Source organism: Oncorhynchus masou, chromosome 16, assembly GCF_036934945.1.
Source record: "Oncorhynchus masou masou isolate Uvic2021 chromosome 16, UVic_Omas_1.1, whole genome shotgun sequence".
Classification (NCBI taxonomy): Eukaryota; Metazoa; Chordata; class Actinopteri; order Salmoniformes; family Salmonidae; genus Oncorhynchus; species Oncorhynchus masou.
Window position 1 is genome coordinate 27,776,085 of NC_088227.1, and position 25,000 is coordinate 27,801,084.

Here is a 25,000-nt window from a genome sequence, read left to right on the forward strand (position 1 = left end):
TTATAGTTGACCTCACTGCTGGGTTTTATAGTTGACCTCACTGCTGGGTTTTATAGTTGACCTAACTGCTGGGTTTTATAGTTGACCTCACTGCTGGGTTTTATAGTTGACCTAACTGCTGGGTTTTATAGTTGACCTAACTGCTGGGTTTTATAGTTGACCTAACTGCTGGGTTTTATAGTTGACCTAACTGCTGGGTTTTATAGTTGACCTAACTGCTGGGTTTCATAGTTGACCTAACTGCTGGGTTTTATAGTTGACCTAACTGCTGGGTTTTATAGTTGACCTAACTGCTGGGTTTTATAGTTGACCTAACTGCTGGGTTTTGTAGTTGACCTAACTGCTGGGTTTTATAGTTGACCTAACTGCTGGGTTTTATAGTTGACCTCACTGCTGGGTTTTATAGTTGACCTAACTGCTGGGTTGCAGGCATTGGGTCACTTAGTTTGGTTGTTTTCTTTAAAAACTGCTGGGTTATTGATGCTGGGTGCTGGGTTATTGATGCTGGTTTAATGAGATATGACTCAGCGGGTCAGCTCAGAAGGCTGGACGAAGGGCTTAGTAGGGGCAAGGCTTTCAGATCATTATTTTTGGCCAGCCAATAGAATAAATGTAATTCTGTTCAATCTGTTCTGTTGTATTGTTAGATTGAACGCTGACAGTAGTAAATCTAGTTCTTTTTGCCCTTAGTGGTTCAACTACCATTAAAATTGTGATGTAGAGGCATCTTGAGAAGGTTCATACACATCTATCATACACATAGTTTCATACACATCTATCATACACATAGTTTCATACACATCTATGTACTTTTACGAAGAAAAAAACATGTAGGCAATGTAGATTATATGTTTATATAGGTAGCTACAGTGCCTTCAGAATGTATTCACACCTCTTGACATGTTGTTGTCTTACAGACTGAATCAAAAATGCATTCAATTTAGATTTTTTTGGTCATTAAAATCAAAGTGGAATTTTGTTTTTCCAAATGTTTACAAATTCATTTTTTTAAAGAAAAGCAAAAATGTCTTGAGTCAATAAGTATTCAACTCTTTTTTTTAATGTCAACCCTAAATAAGTTCAGGAGTAAAAATGTGCTTAACAAGTCACATAATAACTGCAAGAATAGTGTTTAACATGATGTTTGAATGACTACTTCATCTCTGTACCCCACACATACAATTACCTGTAAGGTCCCTCAGTCGAGCAGTGAATTTCAATTCAACCACAAAGACCAGGGAGTTTTTCCAACGCCTCGCAAAGAAGTGCATTGGTCGATGTTGGTCTATTGGTCGATGGGTAAAAAAAGAAGCAGAAATTGAATATCCCTTTGAGCATGATGAAGTTATTAATTACCGTTTGGATGGTCAATCCATACCGATACACCCAGTCATTACCAAGATACAGGCGTCCTTCCTAACTCATTTGCCAAAGAGGAAGGAAACCGCTCAGGGATTTCACCATGAGGCCAATGCTGACTTTAAAACAGTAACAGAGTTTAATGGCTGTGACAGGAGAAAACTGAGGATGGATCAACAACATTGTAGTTACTCCACATTACTAACCTAAATGACGGAGTGAAAAGAAGGGAAGCCTGTACATAATACAAATATTACAAATCATGCTTCCTGTTTGCAACAAGCCACTAAAGTAAAACTGCAAAAATAAATGCAGCAAAACAGTTCACTTTTTGTATGTTTGGGGCAAATCCAATACAACACATTACTGAGTGCCATACTCCAAATTTTCAAGCATAGTGGTGGAGTTCTAATCCCACACAGGGCAGATATATTTTTTTACCTCCTTTTTCGATCTTGTCTCAACTCCCCAACGGGCTCGGGAGTGGTGAAGGTCGAGTCATGCGTCCTCTGAAACGTTACCTGCCAAACACTGCTTCTTAACACCCGCCCGCTTAACCCGGAAGCCAGCTGCACCAATGTGTCGGAGGTTTCACCGTTCAACTGAGGAGTCGCTAGAGTGCAATGAGCCAAGTAAACCCCCCCCCCCCTCCCCCGGCCAAACCCTCCACTAACCCGGAAGACACTGGGCCAATTGTGCACTACCCTATGGGACTACCGGTCCCGGACGGTTGTGACACAGCCTGGGATCGAACCCGGGTCTGCGATGCAGTGCTGTAGATTGCTGCGCCACTCGGGAGGCCAGATCCCTGTGAGAGAGGTTGCCTTGGTAGTAGTTGTAGGTTTTTATACACTACCTAAGAACAATCTGTGAGTTAATTTGACCATTGGAAAAAGAGCTACAGCGTAAGTTCTGCAATGCAGGTTCTGTTGAATTGAACCTCTAATCTTCATTTTCAAGGTAATGATTGCAATGTTCTTCCCAACACAATTCTGCAATAAATGTGTCCACCGCAAGTGGCAATATGTGTCAGGAACTTGGAGCCTTGCCACTGTGAGCTTACTGTCCAGAACCTTATTGCACATCATTTTATTATCAGAGCGTGCCAGTGGACTTCTGGTAAGTGTGCTTTAGTGAGAACGTATTGGGATCAACTACTTTAACCCACCCCCAACATGAATATTATGAGCAAGTTACTGTTTAATGAGGCTTGCCCAAGTGTCTCAGCTCCTCAAGTGCCTATGCCTATCCCAATTTTGGGATATGTAAGTAATAATGTTATGAATGTTATATTGGAATATGCAATGTGCAAACATATTCAAGGTACATTTTAATTTGCAGTGTACAAACTTAGATTTATTAATAGGAATGTTTAATTTAGGCCACGTATCCTGAAAAAACCTATGGATTACATACAAAAATAACAAGCTTCTCGCCGGGCCAACCCAACTGATGGTTAAAAAACAACAACTTATGGTTAAATTAACCCATATTTGGGTAATCCCAAACAACCCAACATGTTGGGATATTCACGCAACCCAGCTGAAAATGCTGGGTTAAAAACAACCCAACTTGGGTTATTTGGTAACCCAGTGCTGGGTAAATATTGGACAGAACACATGCTGGGTTACCAAATAACCCAAATTGGGTTGTTTTTAACCCAGCATTTTCAGCTGGGTTGCGTGAATATCCCAACATGTTGGGTTGTTTAGAGCAGTAGACTACATGTCGATGATGCGATAGAACTTAAAACGTCTAAATAAACAATGTTACAAAGGATTTATCGAGATAGATTTTTTTTTGGAATAACTATGAAAAATGTCTAGTAGTAGGAATTTGCTTGAGAACGCTAGCATGATAAATGAACATTAGCAAACATTTGCAGACCGAGTGTGGCACCAAATAAGAGAATAGAGATGTCCTGAAATGTCAGATGGATGGATATTTGCTTTGCGTGTTCTTCAAGGCCAACGTGTTCTTCAAGACTCATTGACCCTTTGTGACCCTACACTTGCCTGTCTAACCCCTGACCCCTGTCCTTTCACTCCTCAGGTCTGTCGTTCTACACACGTGTTCTGGAGAACTGTGAGGATGAGGCCAGATTTGATGAGGTTTGTAACTCTTCTATTAGATTCCAAATAACCATCAAGCCCTTTTTCTTTTGTGTTTATATTTTAATTTAGTTTAGACAATTTAATTTAGCAGAGTTAGTACATATGGGGGAGATGGATGCAGTAGGCTACAAAGAGCACTAGGCAAGTCAGTTAGGAACAAATTGTTATTTTCAATGACAGCCTAGGAACAGTGGGTTAACTGCCTTGTTCAGGGGCAGAACGACAGATTATTTTACCTTTTCAGCTCGGGGATTCAATCTTGCCGCCCCCTATAGGCTTTACATCCCTGTGTCTATAGGCTTTACACCCCTGTGTCTATAGGCTTTACATCTCTGTGTCTATAGGCTTTACATCCCTGTGTCTATAGGCTTTACATCCCTGTGTCTATAGGCTTTACATCCCTGTGTCTATAGGCTTTACATCCCTGTGTCTATAGGCATTACATCCCTGTGTCTATAGGCTTTACATCCCTGTGTCTATAGGCTTTACATCCCTGTGTCTATAGGCTTTACATCCCTGTGTCTATAGGCTTTACATCCCTGTGTCTATAGGCGTTACATCCCTGTGTCTATAGGCTTTACGTTCCTGTGTCTATAGGCGTTACATCCCTGTGTCTATAGGCTTTACATCCCTGTGTCTATAGGCTTTACATCCCTGTGTCTATAGGCTTTACATCCCTGTGTCTATAGGCTTTACATCCCTGTGTCTATAGGCTTTACATCCCTGTGTCTATAGGCGTTACATCCCTGTGTCTATAGGCTTTACATCCCTGTGTCTATAGGCTTTACATCCCTGTGTCTATAGGCTTTACATCCCTGTGTCTATAGGCTTTACATCCCTGTGTCTATAGGCGTTACATCCCTGTGTCTATAGGCTTTACGTTCCTGTGTCTATAGGCGTTACATCCCTGTGTCTATAGGCTTTACATCCCTGTGTCTATAGGCTTTACATCCCTGTGTCTATAGGCTTTACATCCCTGTGTCTATAGGCTTTACATCCCTGTGTCTATAGGCTTTACATCCCTGTGTCTATAGGCGTTACATCCCTGTGTCTATAGGCTTTACATCCCTGTGTCTATAGGCTTTACATCCCTGTGTCTATAGGCGTTACATCCCTGTGTCTATAGGCTTTACATCCCTGTGTCTATAGGTGTTACATCCCTGTGTCTATAGGCTTTACATCCCTGTGTCTATAGGCTTTACATCCCTGTGTCTATAGGCGTTACATCCCTGTGTCCATAGGCTTTACATCCCTGTGTCCTGAGGTGAGATTTTCCCCACCATGACACAAATAGCATGATTTGTGTTGGATATTACTTTGCTTGATATGGACATGGTTAAGTCAAATCAAACGTTATTTGTCACATGCGCCAAATACAACAGGTGTAGACCATACAGTGAAATGCTGAATACAACAGGTGTAGACCATACAGTGAAATGCTGAATACAACAGGTGTAGACCATACAGTGAAATGCTGAATACAACAGGTGTAGACCATACAGTGAAATGCTGAATACAACAGGTGTAGACCATACAGTGAAATGCTGAATACAACAGGTGTAGACCATACAGTGAAATGCTGAATACAACAGGTGTAGACCATACAGTGAAATGCTTACTTACAAGCCTTTAAACAACAATTCAGTTTGAAGAAAATCCCTAAAAAAGTAAGAGATAAGAATAACAAATAATTAAAGAGCACCTGTAAATAACAATAGCGGGGCTATTTACAGGGGGGTACCGGTACAGTCAATGGTCCACCTTTTCCTTTTCCACAATCATCTCGTCTGTTTTGATCGCGTTGAGGGTATCAGCTAGTGTGTTCATCCATACACCTTATTAACAGGCTCCAGTGATGGAGTCACATCAGGGATTTGACCAGGCTCTGCTAACAGGAAATCCTGCACCATTTTAATCTTATCAAGTTTTTTTGTGTTATTTCTTTGCAGTACCTCTGTTCTTAAGACAAGAAGGAATCTCATTTGACGTCCATTGTAAATGGGCCATTTCCTATCTAGTCCACTCCAATGGGCCACTTGCAACTAGTATTCGGTGGTGGTATTTGTGGGGTTGAGATGGCAGTGAGAGCTAGAGGATGGCAGTCATGCTGTACAGTGTGACCAGATCAGACATACTGCAGGCTACTGGGGTATAGAGACTTAACTACGCAGAGAGAGAGAGAGAGAGAGGAAGAGCGAGAGTTAGTTTGTTTGTACCTGAGAGACACCATGAATATGATTACTTTGTGATTTACCTTTACATTGGCCATCTAAAAATAAACAAATGACATTAGCAGGCATAAGAACCCTGCTCTACTCTGAATATGATTCTGATAAATTGTAGACCTGTAATAGTCTTGAAAACCAGACTCAAGAACATGCGTGAGGCAACGAGGATGTCTAGAGAGACCTGTAAATGCCTCAGGGTCCAGGAGCTTTGGTGGAGGCTGATGATTGACTTGCGCCATTTGGCTCTGTAGCTGTTCTGGAAAGTTTTCTCAGTGCGATTCCTCTTGTCAGGTTGGGAAATAAAGTTCAGTTCTGTAATGTTTTTAAACCTAAAGACTCACTCTGAGAGGGAGGGATGAGGGGTAGACAGTGGAATACTGAAAGAGAGAGCAAAGACAGAGAAGAAGAAAATAGAGAGAGAAAATTAAATATGGAGGGAGATACAGAGAGAGAGAGAGAGATATGCGTCAACAGCAACCATGGGAAAATCCTCTGCATTATCATTAACAGCAGACTTGTACATTTCCTCAGTGAAAACAATGTACTGAGCAAATGTCAAATTGGCTTTTCACCAAATTATCGTACAACAGACCACGTGTTCACCCTGCACATCCTAATTGACAAACAAACAAATCAAAACAAAGGCAGTCTTCTCATGCTTTGTTGATTTCTAAAAAGCCTTCGACTCAATTTGGCATGAGGGTCTGCTATACAAATTGATGGAAAGTGATGTTGGGGGGAAAACACACAATATTATAAAATCCATGTACACAAACAACAAGTGTGCGGTTAAAATAGTCAAAAAGCACACACATTTCTTCCCACATGGCTGTTGGTTGAGACAGGGATGCAGCTTAAGCCCCACCCTCTTCAACATATATATCAACGAATTGGCAAGAGCACTAGAACAGTCTGCAACACCCGGCCTCACCCTACTAGAATCTGAAGTCAAATGTATACTTTTTACTGATGATCTGGTGCTTCTGTCACCAATCAAGGAGGGCCTACAGCAGCTCCTAGATCTTCTGCACAGATTCTGCCAGACCTGGGCCCTGACAGTAAATCTCAGTAAGACCAAAATAATGGTGTTCCAAAAAAGGTCCAGTCGCCAGGACCACAAATACAAATTCCATCTAGACACTGTTGTCCTAGAGCACACAAAAAACTATAAATACCTAAACATCAGCGCCACAGGTAACTTTTACAAAGCTGTGAACGATCTGAGAGACAAGGCAAGAAGGGTATTCTATGCCATCAAAAGGAACATCAAATTGGACATAACAATTAGGATCTGGCTAAAAATACTTGAATCAGTTATAGAACCCATTTCCCTTTATGGTTGTGAGGTCTGGGGGCCGCTCACCAACCAAGAATTCACAAAATGGGACAATCACCAAATTGAGACTCTGCATGCAGAATTCTGCAAAAATATCCTCTGTGTACAATGTAGAACAAATACTGCATGCAGAGCAGAATTAAGTCGATACCCGCTAATGATCAAAATCCAGAAAAGAGCCGTTCAATTTTACAACCACCTAAAAGGGAAACGATTCCCAAACCTTCCATAACAAAGCCATCACATACAGAGAGATGAACCTGGAGAAGAGTCCCCTTAGCAAGCTGGTTTGGGGCTCTGTTCACAAACACTAACAGGCCCCACAGAGCTCCAGGACAGCAACACAATTAGACCCAACCAAATCATGAGAAAATAAAAAGAGAATTACTTGACACATTGGAAAGAATGAACAAAAAACAGAGCAAACTAGAATGCTATTTGGCCCTGAACAGAGAGTAAACAATGGCAGAATACCTGACCACTGTGACTGACACAAACTTAAGGAAAGCTTTGACTATGTCCAAACTCAGTGAGCATAGCCTTGCTATTGAGAAAGGCCGCCGTAGGCAGACCTGGCTCTCAAGAGAAGACAGGCTATGTGAAACTGAGCTGCACGTCCTAACCTCCAGCCAAATGTATGACCATATTAGAGACACATATTTCCCTCAGATTACACAGATCCACAAAGAATTCAAAAAACAAATCCAATTTTGATAAACTCCCATATCTACTGGGTGAAATTCCACAGTGTGCCATCACAGCAGAAAGATTTGTGACCTGTTGTCACAAGAGAAGGTCATCCAGTGAAGAACAAACACCATTGTAAATACAACCCATATTTATGCATATTTATTTTCCCTTTTGTACTTTAACCGAAAGTGTGAGAGAGAGAGAGAGAGAGAGAGAGAGAGAGAGAGAGAGAGAGAGAGAGAGAGAGAGAGAGAGAACCAGACAAAATATAGGTTATGCCATGGGGCATACATTGAGTTTCTCTCTCATACAGAGGAGAGCTTGAGTTTTTCTGCTTGTTGTTTAGGAGCAGAAACACTTTCCTTTGATGGCTCGGCTCAGACACTGAGTGCTTTTTCCTTTGCTGATAACCAGCGCTATTGTTTTGGGTCTAATCAGGAACAACAGCAAGATGAGACTTAATGTACCCATGCCTGCACAAAGACTACACACACACACACACACACACACGCACGCACGCACGCACACACACACACACACACACACACACACACACACACACACACACACACACACACACACACACACACACACACACACACACACACACACACACACACACACACACACACACACGCACACACCACTCATTCTGCTATGGTATTATTATTGCCTCATTTACATTGGTGAGTTGGTACAGTTACAGTAGTACAACTGATGTGATCGGACAGAGGGTTATCCAATGTTCCCTGCCCGGGCTTTGTGCATCCAAACCACGAAACGATGAAGAGGTTATTATATCAACTCATCATCAATGGATTGTCCAGTCTGACCCCGGGCAGTCTAGTGTCTAGAGGACAGCTTCAACAGTGTGAGTGTGCATGATTTATATCAAAAGTTAACCCAAAAAGCTTTGAATGTGATAGCAGTTGAATTTTCTACATCCTAATAACCCTCCTCATCTTCATAATACAACTCACTGAATATCCCAGGCCAGCCTCTCTAGTAGAACATGAGCATTAAGATAGGAGGTTTGTTTCTTTATGCATGGCCTGGAACATGGCTTTGATAGACTGGATGCTGAATCTGTATCCATGATTCAACATGGTAGGGTTAGCTTGTAGCTGCAGTACATTGGAGCCTCTCCCTGTTCTTTAGTGTATTAGCCTGAGAACTACACTACCTCCATGAAGCCATCTCCTCCTGTTAGAATACTGATGTGTATTTGGGCCACAAGTTAACAGCATTCTGAGTGTTGGGAAGTTTAAAAAAAGTATTGTTTTCTAAACATTCTGCAGCGTAACCTATTCATGCTGTGTAGCCTTCTTGATTGGGATCATACATAGGGTATGCAGATAGATGTTTTCATGAGGCACCCAAAGCAACATGTCATTAATGTCAAAACTTTTTCATCACTTTTTCAGTCGCTTGCATACTGAAAGACATAGAGTTATTTCATAACGTATTGTGCCTGTCCGCCATTATGTCGGTTACCACTCACTGAAAGCTTGTAGCTGGCCACTGTGAAGTCACTTCCCTGATTGCCCGCATCACTTCCCTGATTACGCCGGCCTATGGTTGAGTTGCAGGAAACGAGGGCCCTCATGCGACTGTTTGTTATGATGGGGTTAAATATAGCGAGTGTTCTCGTTAACCCAGCACCATGACATCCAGTTCATGGAGAGAACCATATCCCTGTCAGACTAACCGAAACAGCTAACTGATCACGTGGAGCTCCAGGAAGTACTCTGGTTTGTCGTTGAGCTTTGAGAATGTGAGATGTGGATTACAGGCATCTGTCGACGACATAAAGACTAAAGTGTTTTCACTTTTTTAAAATCCTGTCTGGTTGCACACTGTTCTTTAGGGATGAAGTGTTGCCCTACAGAAGTAGTATCCAATCTCCCAGCATACTGAATAACGGTAGAAGGTATTTATTCCCTTTCCCTAGACAGTTATTTCTTTCCACACTGTGTTACTGAAGGCAACGGTTTCATGGGTATTTGTAACCATGAAATCCCACATTGCATTTCTCACTTGTGTGGTTGATTCATTGCCGTCTTGTTCTTAAAGTTTTAACACACACACACACTCATTTCCGAGGGGAATGTTTCGTCCTCGTTTCTCCTCGTTTCTGCTGCATGCATCTGCATAATAATGCTCATCTCACACAGAGAACACTACGCAGCACTGACAAGGCACCGCCATTAAGACTGCAACAACAGCCCCCCCCTTCACAAAACGTTCCCCCCTCCACCAGAGCGAGAAGAACAGATCATGACCATAAATAGCTACAAGATAATTGTCTCATCATGTCTAAAACTGTTTCAATGAAACAGAGAACTTTCAGGACCTTGGGACATGTCAGGATATTGTATTCTACTGCTCCCAGTTGAGGTAATGTAATACAGTATAAGTGTCTCAGCTATAGATCTCAGGTAGATTTCTTGTATTGGTCTTCAATGGCGAGAGCCCTATAATTGGTATAGCCATGGGTGTACTGTAAGTGGAATATCCCTGTGCTCTGTGAATGGATTCTGAATAGATGTCTGTGTACAGATTGGCAGGTTAAATTGACAGACTTTGATAGGGTATGGTGGTGAGGTTGATAGATCGATATCTGGCGATATTGAGAAAGATGGTCGCCATAGGTTGATTAGAACATGGTAAAGTGGTCCTGGGCTGTGATTGAACGGGTATTGGAGTGGATGGACAGGCTAGTTTCAGGGCTAAACAGTTCAGGCTTGACTATGATTTATCAGCCTTGAGTTTCTGTGTCTCAAGTCTCAAGCTTTAAAAATAGTACTCTCAAAACAGCTTTTCTTTCCCTGCAATTCGGACTCTCCGGAAGCTTTTGGGACAGTACAGTGGAGCAGTCTCAGGTCATGCTGACATGTCAAATTGGACATCAGTCAAAGTTCTTTTGGTGTAAAGATAATACACTTTTGCAGTTTGATTGCGTAGTGCTGCAGTATCTGGTTTATAGACCATGGGCGAGTCTGTGAAACCTGCTTGGACAACTTGACCCATTTCCCCTCTGCAGTTAACTCCACACCAGATGGCCTCAGTGCCTTACACAATGAAAACAGTTGGAGTTTAATCAAGACGGTAGTCTATTCCTGAATTCACAATTAAATCACTTTGGATTAGCTGTATAAAGTGCCCTTGCAGCAGCCAGAGAAAAAGGGACTGTTTCAATACAGTTACTGTATTATACTGCACTTGTTTTAAACTTGATTCAAAGTGTAAAACCTTGTGTGATGGTGGATGGGCTTAATTGTACTGGCGTGGGAAGAATAGCTGAATTATGCTCATTGTTAATCAGATAAATAGAAATGCTTTGCCGTAAAGACCACAATGAGCATCATTGATCATATGTTGTGTTAATCTCATTAATACTGAAAAGGTTTCATGTCAACAATATTTTTTCTTTGTATGGTCATGTTATTTTAATCAGGATTAATTTGGTGCAGAAAAAAATCATTACCCTCTAATGAGTTAAAGTATGTCACTCAACACTCATATACACACAGACCGCACACACACACAGACACACACAGACACGCATACACACACACATGGACATGCACACATGCACACAGGCACACGCACGCAGACACACGCACACACACACACACACACACACACACACACACACACACACACACACACACACACACACACACACACACACACACACACACACACACACACACACGCACGCACGCATGCACGCACACACGCACACACACACACACACACACACACACACACAAAGGCTGTACTGTCTGAAATAAGTAAAGAGAATATATATTTTTTAAGTCTGTTCACTATCAGTGAGCATAGCATAAACCACAGTCTCTGTACAGCACATTATTCTGTAGAGCCAGGCCTGGCCTCTCCCTTCATAGGTAAACCAAATTATTGAAGGAACTCTAGTGAATTATGTAAGACTATGTCATAATCTCTGTGTTGATGTGAGGTCGAAACGATCTTCAGTAATTGAACTGTCTCAGAGTTGAGCTCGGGCTGTAGGCCTACTTTCTTAGTAGAATACTGCTATATACAAGATGGTAAACCCCGAGTAGACCACCTCACCCTTCCCCTACCCTGTCCAGGAAATAGACTACTAAATATTACATCACTTCCCATGAAAATGACATATAGCTTTCCTCCAACTGGAGTGAGGTGTCATCAAAGGGATGATGGATAGATCATGATCTGTTTTGATTCAACACATTATAGAATGATGAAATCATTTATTTTACGTGGGATTTTATATTGAAAGTACAAAAGGACATTATTATTAGCACAAAATGATTCTGCTGCTCTGTCGTTCGCTGCATACTTTAGTCTGACTGACATCGATTAAGTCGTTTGTGGTGACGAGGGGCACAAAGGAGGTTGTTCAAAAACAATGTCTTCTGCGATTGGATCGTCTCTAACCAATCAGTGTATCAAAGCCAATGACGAATTTTCAAACCGCCACTTTACCCAAGTGTGTTCTGGCTCTGGCCCAACCCATTGGATTCTGGACCAATCAGATAGCCCCGATTGTGTTTGCATTCGGTGAAGGGTCAGACTCATTGCAGAGAAAAGCTAAGCAAGGAGTCTGGGTAGTCAGGGAAACTTCAGAGATGCTCTCCTCTGTGAGTGAAACAAAGAATGCATCCATACTGTAGCTACATACAGGTCATTCGGAAAGTATTCAGACCCCTTGACTTTTTCCACATTTTGTGGGAAAAATGTATTAAATAACAATCTACACACAGTACCCCATAATGAAAAAGTGAAAACAGGTTTTTAGAAATTTGTGCACATTTATAAAAAAGCAAAAAACAGAAATACCATATTTACATAAGAATTCAGACCCGTCGCTATGAGACTCGAAACGGAGAAAAAAAAGGCACATGACTGCTTGCTTGGAGTTTGCCAAAAGGCATCGAAAGACTCTCAGACTATGAGAAACATGGTGATGGCAGCAGCATGCTGTGGGATGTTTTTTTTTAGCGGCAGGGACTGGAACATTAGTCAGGATGGGGGGCAGGAAGAACGGAGCAAAGAAGAGAGATCCTTGATGAAAACCTGCTCCAGAGCACTCAGGACCTCAGACTGGGGCGAAGGTTCACCTTCCAACTGGACAATGACCCTAAGCACACAGTCAAGATAACGCAGGAGTGGCTTCGGGTGAAGTCTCTGAATGTCCTTGAGTGGCCCAGCCAGAGCCCGGACTTGAACCCGATCAAACATCTCTGGTGAGACCTGAAAATAACTGTGCAGCCACGCTTCCCATCCAACCTGAGAGGATCTGCAGAGTAGAATGGGAGAAACTCCCCAAATACAGGTGTGCCAAGCTTGTAGTGTCAAACCCAAGAAGACTCGAGGCTGTAATCGCTGCCAAAGTTGCTTCAACAAGTACTGGGTAAAGGGTATGAATACTTATATAAATGTGATATTTCTGTGTTTTATTTGTAATAAATTAGCAAAAATGTCTAAAATTAATTTGTTGCTTTGTCATTAAGGGATATTGTGTGTAGATTGATGAGGGGAAAAAACAATTGAATCCATTTTAGAATAAGGCTGCAACGTAACAAAAACAAAAAAGTCAAGGAGTCTGACTTTTTGAATGCACTGTATTTTATCTCATCCCAGATGTGTTCATCCTCTGTGTCCATGGCAACAGTCAGGAGGAATCATGGGATATGGCTAGGTGGACTGCGGGATGACCCTGCTCACCAAGCTAGTCGCCGTGGTTTTACAGTGAAGGACCATGGGAGTCAATATCTTGTCTTTAATTGAGCTCTTAGCCCTTCTTAATGCGGTCAGAGCATATCTGTCATTTTTAACTAGCACATCATACCTCCATTTAAGGAAGGCTGCCTCTCTGTAAAAGACTATGTAAGACAGAAGGGAGAGAGAGAAGGGAGAGAGAGAAGGGGAGAGAGAAGGGAGAGAGAGAAGGGGGAGAAAGAAGGAAGAGAGAGAAGGGAGAGAGAGAAGGGAGAGAGAGAGAGAAGGGAGAGAGAAAGGGGAGGGAGAGAAGGGAGGGAGAGAAGGGAGAGAGAAGGAAGGGAGAGAAGGGAGAGAGAGAAGGGAGGGAGAGAAGGGAGAGAGAGAAGGAAGGGAGAGAAGGGAGGGAGAGAAGGGAGGGAGAGAAGGGAGAGAGAGAAGGGAGAGAGAGAAGGGAGGGAGAGAAGGGAGAGAGAGAAGGGAGGGAGAGAAGGGAGAGAGAGAAGGGAGAGAGAGAAGGCAGAGAGAGAAGGGAGGGAGAGAGAAGGATGGAGAGAGAAGGGAGGGAGGGAGAGAAGGGTGGGAGGGAGAGAAGAGAGAGAGAGGAGGGAGGGAGGGAGAGAGAGAAGGGTGGGAGGGAGAGAAGAGAGTGAGAGAAGGGAGGGAGAGAAGGTGAGAGAGAAGTAGGCTTGAGGATGTTTTGAGACCATAAGACTGTTGAATAGTCATTTGCGGAGGCCTCTGTCCAAAATGTGATGCTTGGTATATTTCTATATCTATCTATATACTGTAGGTGTACTGTAGGTGTCTGGTGCCAGTCAGGTTAATTCCATTGGTACTGTATACAACAGTGAGCATCACATGGGATTTGAACCAGAAACCTTCTGGTTATGAGTTCATCTGCTTTGGTAAAGGGGAGGGACAGTTAGCACATTGGGTTGTGGAACCATCTAGGAAGGTTTGAGAAGCAAACCAAGAACCAAGCAACGCTCATCCAATGTTGTTTTTTGTACTTCAATTATTGTATTTAATTTGCAAACATGAATCTAGTCTCTGCCAATTCACATTTGTGTAGATACACGTACACTGAGTGTGAAAAGAGAACAAATGTCCATGACAACAGCAAAGATGGCTCAGATTGGCTCGTTCCTTCACCCTAAAGAACAATCTGGTTTTCTTTACCTTCACTAAATCAAATCAAATCAAATCAAATTTTATTTGTCACATACACATGGTTATCAGATGTTAATGCGAGTGTAGCGAAATGCTTGTGCTTCTAGTTCCGACAATGCAGTAATAACCAACAAGTAATCTAACTAACAATTCCTAAACTACTGTCTTATACACAGTGTAAGGAGATAAAGAATATGTACATAAGGATATATGAATGAGTGATGGTACAGAGCAGCATAGGCAAGATACAGTAGATGGTATCGAGTACAGTATATACATATGAGATGAGCATGTAAACAAAGTGGCATAGTTAAAGTGGTTAGTGATACATGTATTACATAAGGATGCAGTCGATGATATAGAGTACAGTATATACGTATGCATATGAGATGAATAATGTAGGGTAAGTAACATTATATAAGGTAGCATTGTTTAAAGTGGCTAGTGATATATTTACATCATTTCCCATCAATTCCCATTATTAAAGTGGCTGGAGTTGAGTCAGTGTCAGTGTGTTGGCAGCAGCCACTCAATGTTAGTGGTGGCTGTTTAACAGTCTGATGGCCTTGAGATAGAAGCTGTTTTTCAGTCTCTCGGTCCCAGCTTTGATGCACCTGTACTGACCTCGCCTTCTGGATGATAGCGGGGTGAACAGGCAGTGGCTCGGGTGGTTGATGTCCTTGATGATCTTTATGGCCTTCCTGTAACATTGGGTGGTGTAGGTGTCCTGGAGGGCAGGTAGTTTGCCCCCGGTGATGCGTTGTGCAGACCTCACTACCCTCTGGAGAGCCTTACGGTTGAGGGCGGAGCAGTTGCCGTACCAGGCGGTGATACAGCCCGCCAGGATGCTCTCGATTGTGCATCTGTAGAAGTTTGTGAGTGCTTTTGGTGACAAGCCGAATTTCTTCAGCCTCCTGAGGTTGAAGAGGCGCTGCTGCGCCTTCTTCACGATGCTGTCTGTGTGAGTGGACCAATTCAGTTTGTCTGTGATGTGTATGCCGAGGAACTTAAAACTTGCTACTCTCTCCACTACTGTTCCATCGATGTGGATAGGGGGGTGTTCCCTCTGCTGTTTCCTGAAGTCCACAATCATCTCCTTAGTTTTGTTGACGTTGAGTGTGATGTTATTTTCCTGACACCACACTCCGAGGGCCCTCACCTCCTCCCTGTAGGCCGTCTCGTCGTTGTTGGTAATCAAGCCTACCACTGTTGTGTCGTCCGCAAACTTGATGATTGAGTTGGAGGCGTGCGTGGCCACGCAGTCGTGGGTGAACAGGGAGTACAGGAGAGGGCTCAGAACGCAGCCTTGTGGGGCCCCAGTGTTGAGGATCAGCGGGGAGGAGATGTTGTTACCTACCCTCACCACCTGGGGGCGGCCCGTCAGGAAGTCCAGTACCCAGTTGCACAGGGCGGGGTTGAGACCCAGGGTCTCGAGCTTGATGACGAGCTTGGAGGGTACTATGGTGTTGAATGCCGAGCTGTAGTCGATGAACAGCATTCTCACATAGGTATTCTTTTGCCCAGATGGGTTAGGGCAGTGTGCAGTGTGGTTGAGATTGCATCGTCTGTGGACCTATTTGGGCGGTAAGCAAATTGGAGTGGGTCTAGGGTGTCAGGTATGGTGGAGGTGATATGGTCCTTGACTAGTCTCTCAAAGCACTTCATGATGACGGAAGTGAGTGCTACGGGGCGGTAGTCGTTTAGCTCAGTTACCTTAGCTTTCTTGGGAACAGGAACAATGGTGGCCCTCTTGAAGCATGTGGGAACAGCAGACTGGTATAGGGATTGATTGAATATGTCCGTAAACACACCAGCCAGCTGGTCTGCGCATGCTCTGAGGGCGCGGCTGGGGATGCCGTCTGGGCCTGCAGCCTTGCGAGGGTTAACATGTTTAAATGTTTTACTCACCTCGGCTGCAGTGAAGGAGAGACCGCATGTTTCCGTTGCAGGCCGTGTGAGTGGCACCGTATTGTCCTCAAAGCGGGCAAAAAAGTTATTAGTCTGCCTGGGAGCAAGACATCCTGGTCCGTGACTGGGCTGGATTTCTTCCTGTAGTCCGTGATTGACTGTAGACCCTGCCACATGCCTCTTGTGTCTGAGCCGTTGAATTGAGATTCTACTTTGTCTCTGTACTGACGCTTAGCTTGTTGGATAGCCTTGCGGAGGGAATAGCTGCACTGTTTGTACTCGGTCATGTTACCAGACACCTTGCCCTGATTAAAAGCAGTGGTTTGCGCTTTCAGTTTCACGCGAATGCTGCCATCAATCCACGGTTTCTGGTTAGGGAATGTTTTAATCGTTGCTATAGGAACGATATCTTCAATGCACGTTCTAATGAACTCGCACACCGAATCAGCGTATTCGTCAATGTTGTTATCTGACGCAATACGAAACATGTCCCAGTCCACGTGATGGAAGCAGTCTTGGAGTGTGGAGTCAGCTTGGTCGGACCAGCGTTGGACAGACCTCAGCGTGGGAGCTTCTTGTTTTAGTTTTTGTCTGTAGGCAGGTATCAGCAACATGGAGTCATGGTCAGCTTTTCCGAAAGGGGGGCGGGGCAGGGCCTTATATGCGTCGCAGAAGTTAGAGTAACAGTGATCCAAGGTTTTTCCACCCCTGGTTGCGCAATCGATATGCTGATAAAATTTAGGGAGTCTTGTTTTCAGATTAGCCTTGTTAAAATCCCCAGCAACAATGAATGCAGCCTCCGGATAAATGGTTTCCAGTTTGCAAAGAGTTAAATAAATTTCGTTCAGAGCCATCGATGTGTCTGCTTGGGTGGGGATATATACGGCTTTATAATCGAAGAGAATTCTCTTGGTAGATAATGCGGTCTACATTTGATTGTGAGGAATTCTAAATCAGATGAACAGAAGGATTTGAGTTCCTGTATGTTTCTTTCATCGCACTATGTCTCGTTAGCCATAAAGCATACGCCCCCACCCCTCTTCTTACCAGAAAGGTGTTTGTTTCTGTCGGCGCGATGCGTGGAGAAACCCGTTGGCTGCACCGCTTCGGATAGCGTCTCTCCAGTGAGCCATGTTTCCATGAAGCACAGAACGTTACAGTCTCTGATGTCCCTCTGGAATGCTACCCTTGCTCGGATTTCATCAACCTTGTTGTCAAGAGACTGGACATTGGCAAGAAGAATGCTAGGGAGTGGTGCACGGTGTGCCCGTCTCCGGAGTCTGACCAGAAGACCGCCTCGTTTCCCTCTTTTTCGGAGTCGTTTTTTTGGGTCGCTGCATGCGATCCATTCCGTTGTCCTGTTTGTAAGGCAGAACACAGGATCCGCGTCGCGAAAAACATATTCTTGGTCGTACTGATGGTGAGTTGACACTGATCTTATATACAGTAGTTCTTCTCGACTGTATGTAATGAAACCTAGGATGACCTGGGGTACTAATGTAAGAAATAACTGCATAGTTTCCTAGGAACGCGAAGCGAGGCGGCCATCTCTGTCGGCGCCGGAAGTGGTCTATGGCTCTATGACTCTATGGTGCTTAGCTCTATGGTGAAGCAGTCAGGTGGTTAACTCAACATAGGCCATTGGACTTCCTTCCCACTGTTGACCACCATTCATTTATGCCTCCCAGCATTTGCCCCAACTCATAGTGTGTTTCAGTCAGACTCACCGTCTTTATACCTGTGCTATATTTGGTTATTGGACTCCATTACCTAAATATCATCATGCATGAGTCATACTGTAACTCATTAAAGGTCATGATGCGCACGAACACGAAGTATGATGAAACATTCTCTCCTGCGGTATTCTGGGCCATGGGTGAGTGATACTAACCTGCCCCAATATATCTGCATCAAGCCATCTTCCAAACTACCTTCTCCATTAGATGATGGTGATTCCTTAGCTATGTGTTTATAAACAGTCTTCCATTTAGTTTCAATCGGGAAGTTAGTGTTGATTCATTGGGGTCATGTGACTGTTAAAATGGCTGTCCTGGGACGTGGTAATGGGGATCGTAATGGCCACGCTGAATTAGAAATGATGACGTTGAGATCTTAAATCGAACCTGGTGCAATTATTGTCAACATGAATAGTTAACTACACATGTGGGTTTTATAGGCGTGACTGTCTCTGAATGTGTATTTCCTACAGTATGTGTACAAGTAGTGTCTGTCTGACTGTTCACCCCCCCCCCCATATGTTTTTTTTGTGTGTTCAGTAGATTCTTATTGGTAGAGGATTCTTCACAGTGTGTTCCCTCAGAGGTAAACTCAATTTGAATTCATGCCATCACAGCTAAAGCCAAACTTGGACACATTTGTGTGTCAAATGCGTGTCCTCTGTAATGTTCCAGATCATTCCATGCGTTACATTAACTCCATACTGTGGTGTGATGCTTCAGTGTTCTACTGTAAGCTATCTAAGTTTCATCATCACAGTGGGTGTGTGACTACTTAGCTGTGTCACATTAAGACCATGCTGTGGCTTCTCTTCTCACCCCAGGCTTTTCTAGCAGAGGGGAACAGATTTAGAGCTAACTGACGTGGCTACATTATCTCTGGTGTAGTCTTGGACAGTGACTACCCTCGTGAAAAAGTACTTCTGAATTACTACTCAACACTACTACACAAGATCTACAAAACCTACTGGTTTTACCACTTGGTTGCTATTGAAATGTTCAGTAAACAAGTAGTGATTTATGTAGTAATTGAAGTAGTAATGAGAGATACTGTAAATTGGGATGTTTCACTACGGATAAACACTATATCTCTCCTACTCAAATCACTAGAGAATTCTCCCTTAATGACTGTGCAACTACTTTTGGGTATCTACTACTTAAAACCTAGACATACCTACACAATTCCTACATGTTCACTATTGAATTAACACGTAATGCTTACACATTACTGCTGTGTGCCTACTCAATCCCTATTGACATATACTAATGTTAGCCTATTCTTGTTTTGCTTCTGTCTCACTACGAGACGAGTACACATGGTATTTCCTCATGATTCTAACTGTATTATATCATCAAACAATAAATAATAAGCTTATACAGACTTTATTGCGATTCATTTTTTAGAAATGAAATACTTCGGAAAGCTTTCAGACCCCTCGATTTTGTTATGTTACAGCCTTATTCTAAAATGGATTAAATAAAAACAATTCCTCAGCAATCTACACACAATACCCCATAATGACAATTTTTGCAAATGTATTACAAATAAAAAACAGAGATACTTTATTTACATACGTTTTCAGACTCTTTGTTATGAGTCTCGAAATTGAGCTCAGGTGCATCTTGTTTCCATTGATCATCCTTGAAATGTTTCTACAACTTGATTGGAGTCCACCTGTGGTAAATTCAATTAATTGGACATGATTTGGAAAGGCACACAGCTGTCTATATAAGGTCCCACAGTTGACAGTGCATGTCAGAGGAAAAAACAAGTTAAGAGGTCAAAGAAATTGTCCGTAGAGCTCAGAGACAGGATTGTGTTGAAGCACAGATCTGGGGAAGGATACCAAAACATTTCTGCAGCAATGAAGGTCCCCTAGAACATGGTGGCCTCCATCATCCTTAAATGGAATAAGTTTGGAACCACCAAGACTCTTCCTAGAGCTGACCACCCGGCCAAACTGAGCAATCGGGAGAGAAGGGCCTTGGTCAGGGAGGTGACCACGAACCCGATGGTCACTCTGACAGAGCTTTGGAGTTCCTCTGTGGAGATGGGATAGCCTTCCAGAAGGACAACCATCTCTGCAGCAGTCCACCAATCAGGCCTTTATGGTAGAGTTGCCAGACGGAAGCCACTCCTCAGTAAAAGGCACATGACTGCCCGCTAGGAGTATGCCAAAAGGCACCTAAAGACTCCCAGACCATGAGAGATTCTCAAACAAGATTTTCTGGTCTGATGAATCCAAGATTGAACTCTTTGGCCTGAATGCCAAGCGTCACGTCTGGAGGAAACCTGGCACCATCCCTACTGTAAAACGTGGTGGTGGGAGCATCATGATGTGGGAATGTTTTTCAGCGACAGAGACTGGGAGACTAGTCAAGATCGAGGTAAAGATATACGGAGCAAAGAACAGAGAGATCCTTGAAGAAAACCCACTCCAGAGCACTCAGGACCTCAGACTAGGACGAAGGTTCACCTTCCAACAGGACAACGACCCTAAGCACACAGCCAAGACAACGCAGGAGTGGCTTCAGGACAAGTCTCTGAATGTCCTTGAGTGGCCCATCCAGAGCCCGTACTTGAACCCAATCGAACATTTCTGGTGCGACCTGAAAATAGCTGTGCAGCGACACTCCCCATCCAACCTGACAGCTTGAAAGGATCTGCAGAGAAGAATGAAAGAAACAGGTGTGGCAAGCTTGTAGAGTCATACCCAAGAAGACTCGAGGCTCTAATGACTGCCAAAGGTGCTTCAACAAAGTTCTGAGTAGAGGGTCTGGTTACTTATGTAAATGTGATATTTCAGTTATTTTTAATAGATTTGCAAACATTTCTAAAAATCTGTTATTGCTTTGACATTATGAGGTTTTGCTACCACATTTCTCCACCATGTAACCTTTAGAAAATAAACACAAGCACCAATTATAATCCATAATCAATCATCTGCTAACAGAGGTCACATAACACATCACAGAAAAACATTTGGTTAACAATGTTAATCTTACCGACAATGGCCTCCAGACTTCTTGTCGTGGGTCTCTTTGGCAACTGGCCAAAAGAGGTAAGTAGAATGGGTAAGTATACCAATTTGAACATACTGTATATTTGCATACAAACACACATACTTATTAGATAGCATGACAAAAACAGAGGCTACATATGTAGCTACATTTCAATGGGGCTAGCAAACAGCTAGGCTAAACTCAATTAATCTCTATGTCAACGGCTAATGGCTAAGACCATTTTGGCTAGCAATCTTTTTTTGGTGGGTGATAAACCGCTAAACAACAACTTGAAAGTAAAACATAAAGGAAAGGTGAACACATAGATGGTGCCAGCATAAGTGTTATGAAAGACAGGATGACGAAGGATGGAAGATTGATCCTTTATTTAACTAGGCAAGTCAGTTAAGAACTAATTCCTATTTACATTGACTGCCTACCGGGGAATGGGCAGAAGGACAGATTTATACATTGTCAGCTCGGGGATTCAATCCAGTAACATTTCGGTTACTGGCCCAACGTTCTAACCAGTACGCTACCTGCTGCCCCAAGATGATTACATTCAGGATTGTCAAAGACAGTAGCTAGCTAACAACAACCAACTACTTCCTGTTTTGTCTTCTTCTGCGGTCGTGAAAAGCCGGTGTAGTCTGTTGTGGTAGAAATGGTTAAAACTCTACCTGATTGCTATTGAAAAACCTGTGCAGTAAAGCTGTAGTTTTTTGACTACTTATTTACTACCATCATATAGTAGTAAGAATCTCTACCTGATTACTACTGGAAACACCACAGTTTTCCTACTGAACACTACAAAGCTCTGCTTGTGTATCTTAAGTAGTGTATATACTACACATCCACTACTACATAGTCACTACTGCACAAATAGGTTTTGTGTAGTAATTCAGTAGTAATTTTTCATGAGGGTACCACAGAGGGTGGTTGATGGCCAGAAGCAGGATATTTACACGATGCCCAAATGAACCACTCTGTTCAATCCGTTCAGTGTTTCTGCCTGTTGGTTTGCTTGATAAGTGTGAGGCTCTTGATAAGTGTGAGGCTCTTGATAAGTGTGAGGCTCTTGATAAGTGTGAGGCTCTTGATAAGTGTGAGGCCCTTGATAAGTGTGAGGCCCTTGATAAGTGTGAGGCCCTTGATAAGTGTGAGGCCCTTGATAAGTATGAGGCTCTTGATAAGTGTGAGGCTCTTGATAAGTGTGAGGCTCTTGATAAGTGTGAGGCTCTTGATACGTGTGAGGCTCTTGATAAGTGTGACCATGCTTGTCCACTCTGTCTGTTAGTGAGACTGTCACCTCTGACTCTAGGGCAATTGGCAGCACCGAGTGTGGGTTAATAGCACCACACACACACCATACAGTAGCAGGTGGAACCCCAGGTTTCAGTAATGGGACAGGCCTGATGGATCACTGCTCTGAGTAAAAACAGACCGATGTGCTGTCTGAGAAACCAGGAGGAGATAGGATCAGCAAGGGGTGTTTGAGCTTTAAACAGCCTCTCCTCTCACACATCAGCACTGGCAGACACTTACTTAGTTCAACGTTACAACAGACAAGACTGAGAAGACTGATAAAAATAGCTACTTATCTTAGCTCTGTCTTGCTGTTGTACCTTTGACAGTCGAAGACAGCCAATTAGAGGTGTGATAACTGGGACCTAACAGTTCTCAGGAAAACATGAAGCAATGCATGTTTCTGTCAATATGATGTGCATCCTAAGTAAGTCCCAACTACCACACTTACAAACAAGGCCATTGAAGAGCTATTCAAAGTAGCTGGCAGTACAGGGGAACAACTATAATCATGATGGGGTTGCAACGTCTGTTCTGCTATTAGAAATGACTCGGCAGCACAAGTTGGGTTTATCTTGAAGAAATCATATTCAGGTTTTCTGGCATTTTCAATTGTACATGTTGCTGGTGGTGTTGCTTCACTGTTGGATTGAATGTTTTTCTCTTACTTAGTCAAACAAGTATTTAGATGTTGTATGGCCCAGTAAGAGAGGGATGATGGGCTTTTGTGAATTGCCTGTTGTGTTTAATGATTGACCTGAAATACCTTTAAACCAGTCAGTCAAATGATTTCCTTGGAAACTGTAGATGTTGTGGTTGCATCAATATAGGCTGTGGTTGTGCAGCCTGTTAAACAGTCTCATAGTGTTTGTGAATCCTTAATTAGTTCTTCTCTCCCCTCAGATGTTCCGATGGCCGATCGCCAGTAGAGTGGATGAAAACGAGATACTGGAGCTTCAAGTGTTCAACTACAGCAAAATCTTCACCAACAGGTCAGTTACTATAAACACAGTATTGTAACATACCTACCACTACTAACAAAACTTAAACCATGAGGTCAGTTACTATAAACACAGTATTGTAACATACCTACCACTACTAACAAAACTTAAACCAACAGGTCAGTTACTATAAACACAGTATTGTAACATACCTACCACTACTAACAAAACTTAAACCAACAGGTCAGTTACTATAAACACAGTATTGTAACATACCTACCACTACTAACAAAACTTAAACCAACAGGTCAGTTACTATAAACACAGTATTGTAACATACCTACCACTACTAACAAAACTTAAACCAACAGGTCAGTTACTATAAACACAGTATTGTAACATACCTACCACTACTAACAAAACTTAAACCAACAGGTCAGTTACTATAAACACAGTATTGTAACATACCTACCACTACTAACAAAACTTAAACCAACAGGTCAGTTACTATAAACACAGTATTGTAACATACCTACCACTACTAACAAAACTTAAACCAACAGGTCAGTTACTATAAACACAGTATTGTAACATACCTACCACTACTAACAAAACTTAAACCAAGAGGTCAGTTACTATAAACACAGTATTGTAACATACCTACCACTACTAACAAAACTTAAACCTACAGGTCAGTTACTATAAACACAGTATTGTAACATACCTACCACTACTAACAAAACTTAAACCAAGAGGTCAGTTACTATAAACACAGTATTGTAACATACCTACCACTACTAACAAAACTTAAACCAACAGGTCAGTTACTATAAACACAGTATTGTAACATACCTACCACTACTAACAAAACTTAAACCAACAGGTCAGTTACTATAAACACAGTATTGTAACATACCTACCACTACTAACAAAACTTAAACCAAGAGGTCAGTTACTATAAACACAGTATTGTAACATACCTACCACTACTAACAAAACTTAAACCAACAGGTCAGTTACTATAAACACAGTATTGTAACATACCTACCACTACTAACAAAACTTAAACCAACAGGTCAGTTACTATAAACACAGTATTGTAACATACCTACCACTACTAACAAAACTTAAACCAACAGGTCAGTTACTATAAACACAGTATTGTAACATACCTACCACTACTAACAAAACTTAAACCAACAGGTCAGTTACTATAAACACAGTATTGTAACATACCTACCACTACTAACAAAACTTAAACCAACAGGTCAGTTACTATAAACACAGTATTGTAACATACCTACCACTACTAACAAAACTTAAACCAACAGGTCAGTTACTATAAACACAGTATTGTAACATACCTACCACTACTAACAAAACTTAAACCAAGAGGTCAGTTACTATAAACACAGTATTGTAACATACCTACCACTACTAACAAAACTTAAACCTACAGGTCAGTTACTATAAACAC

At 42.5% G+C, this 25,000-nt stretch overlaps 1 protein-coding gene across 4 annotated transcripts in view; it reads left to right on the forward strand.

Moving 5' to 3' along the window:
- LOC135557782 (otoferlin-like) overlaps window positions 1–25,000 on the forward strand; it is a 124,796-nt gene that overhangs the window by 8,722 nt on the left and 91,074 nt on the right. For all 4 annotated transcript variants that reach the window (XM_064991381.1, XM_064991382.1, XM_064991383.1 and 1 more), the window contains exons 2-3: window positions 3,412–3,470; window positions 23,486–23,574. In XM_064991381.1, the coding sequence (XP_064847453.1) occupies window positions 3,412–3,470; window positions 23,486–23,574 (148 nt within the window). The remainder of the gene's footprint in view (window positions 1–3,411; window positions 3,471–23,485; window positions 23,575–25,000) is intronic.